This window comes from Pundamilia nyererei, unplaced genomic scaffold (assembly GCF_000239375.1).
Source record: "Pundamilia nyererei isolate P.nyererei 1_Seehausen unplaced genomic scaffold, PunNye1.0 scaffold00552, whole genome shotgun sequence".
Lineage (NCBI taxonomy): Eukaryota > Metazoa > Chordata > Actinopteri > Cichliformes > Cichlidae > Pundamilia > Pundamilia nyererei.
The window spans coordinates 60,401-62,377 of NW_005187953.1; the positions used below are offsets into that span (position 1 = coordinate 60,401).

A 1,977-nucleotide genomic window follows, 5' to 3' on the forward strand; every position below is an offset into this window, starting at 1 on the left:
ATTAAAATATCGATATTTTAGCACTTTGCGATAAATTTGTAGTTTATCATTAACAGGAACACAGTGGAAAGAAACCATATCATTCGGATTGTCTAAATTGGAAGGAACTACTTCCTCTTACGCCTTTCATAGTCAAATGCAAAATACAACTGTATAAATGTGTCGCAGCACCTCGTGCGCACTCACAACAATGGCTGAGCATAAACGGAGTCACGTGTGGACGTATTTTACCTCCACAAACAGCCAAGACGTGGTTTGCAATATATGTAGCGAGACAGTGAGATGTTGTGGCAGCACCACTAACCTCGTATAGGACATCAGTTATCTGATGTCCTATAATCATTATGAAGCTCTATTATTATATTATTATTACAATTACATAATACAATTATATATTGTATTATGAAATACAATGAAACATTACGTTTTTGTACAGAGTACCAGTATCCGATCAGTATCGTTGATACCACCCTGAATTTTACTCGGTATCAGATCGGAAAGGGAATCAGTGGTATCGCACATCACTAATAATCACTATAAAGTTTACAGAGGCATGCATAGAATTACACTTATATAAATGTAAAGGAGTCAAAATATTCTGTTCATTGTCGATCATTTAACTAATGTTTATTTTTCAAGATATTGCTTGTATGATCGTTTTCATTTATAGTAGATGTCAGGATTAAGATATTACAAAATAAGATATCAACTGGAGACACAACATGTACAACTTTTTATTGACCCCCAGCAAAGCGTGACCTAATCAAGACATCCGGTGGTTGCCCTCATGGCTGGACTGAGTTTAGAGATCGCTGCTTTGTTTACGTTCCAACATCCATGACTTGGCCTAGAGCTGAGGTAGGTTAACTTATTTGTATTGTCTTCAACACTTGAATAAAATACATAAAATACATACATGAATAAAACTCCACTCTCCATTGAAGAGAAACTGCTTGTCCATGGACGCAAACCTCGTATCTGTGCACAGCAGCAGCGAATACCATATGATTCAGAAGATGACTGCTCCTCATGGCTACCAAACAACCTGGGTTGGAGGAACCAATGCACCAGGGGTACGTTTTTTTATCTTTACACAGTATTTCTCTTTTTGTATTAATGATAGAAGATGTTACATTTTGTCAAAAAAATATGTGAATAGAGGATCTAGGGTGGAGATGGGTTGCACTGATACAGGGACTTTTGAACTAATGCTGTGTTTAATTTCAGGAGCATATTTGGTTTTGGAGTGATGGGAGGCCTTTCCAGTACACAAACTGGTGCCCAGGAGAGCCCATTAGTGGTTCCCGTCCATTTTGCCTACAGATTAATTATAGTGGTAATTCAGAACATGGTTGCTTAATTTGTGAATAATTTAAGAGCTTTAAATAAAACACTACATAAATCAAAATTTACAATCTTGCTTTGGATCGCATCTTTAACACTTTGTGTGACATTTTACTGATTTCTGCTTTTGAACCTCGCAGATGGCAAATGCTGGGATGATGTGTGGTGTGATAATCTCCGTCCTTCTGTCTGTGCCAAGAAGAGATCAGGACTCCTGGACTGACACACATGAAATCTGAATCAAAACAGCAGACTGAACTACAATGTTTCTGTTTTGCTCCAATATCTTTATGTGCAGCATTCTATTTTCCTCTCTGTTTAACACTTAAACAACAAAATCACAAGTCAACAGAAGTGTGATTGTGTCATCAGTAGACTGATTTTACCATGTTTTTTTGTATTGTCTTCCAAGAAAACTATTCTGTTTTAATTCTTTGTTTTAAAGTTTCCTTCTTGCTACATTAAAGCTTTTGGGCAAGCATCTACCTGTGTCTGTTGTGTAGCTACATATAAATTCAATAGTCATAACATGCATTAATTTGGGGTACTTATTGAGTGGGTAATATTTACCTGCACTTACTGTTTTTTATTGTCTAGCTCAGTAATGCTGATTTGGAAATTATATGTCTTTGT

The 1,977-nt window shown here is 36.4% G+C and overlaps 1 protein-coding gene across 1 annotated transcript in view; it reads left to right on the top strand.

Moving 5' to 3' along the window:
- LOC102211669 (ladderlectin-like) overlaps positions 1-1,811 on the top strand; it is a 4,489-nt gene extending 2,678 nt beyond the window's left edge. The window contains exons 2-5 of the mRNA XM_005754354.2: positions 749-858; positions 945-1,073; positions 1,228-1,336; positions 1,485-1,811. Coding sequence (XP_005754411.2) covers positions 749-858; positions 945-1,073; positions 1,228-1,336; positions 1,485-1,567 — 431 coding nt within the window. The 3' untranslated portion in view covers positions 1,568-1,811. The remainder of the gene's footprint in view (positions 1-748; positions 859-944; positions 1,074-1,227; positions 1,337-1,484) is intronic.
- Positions 1,812-1,977: the final 166 nt, after the last annotated feature.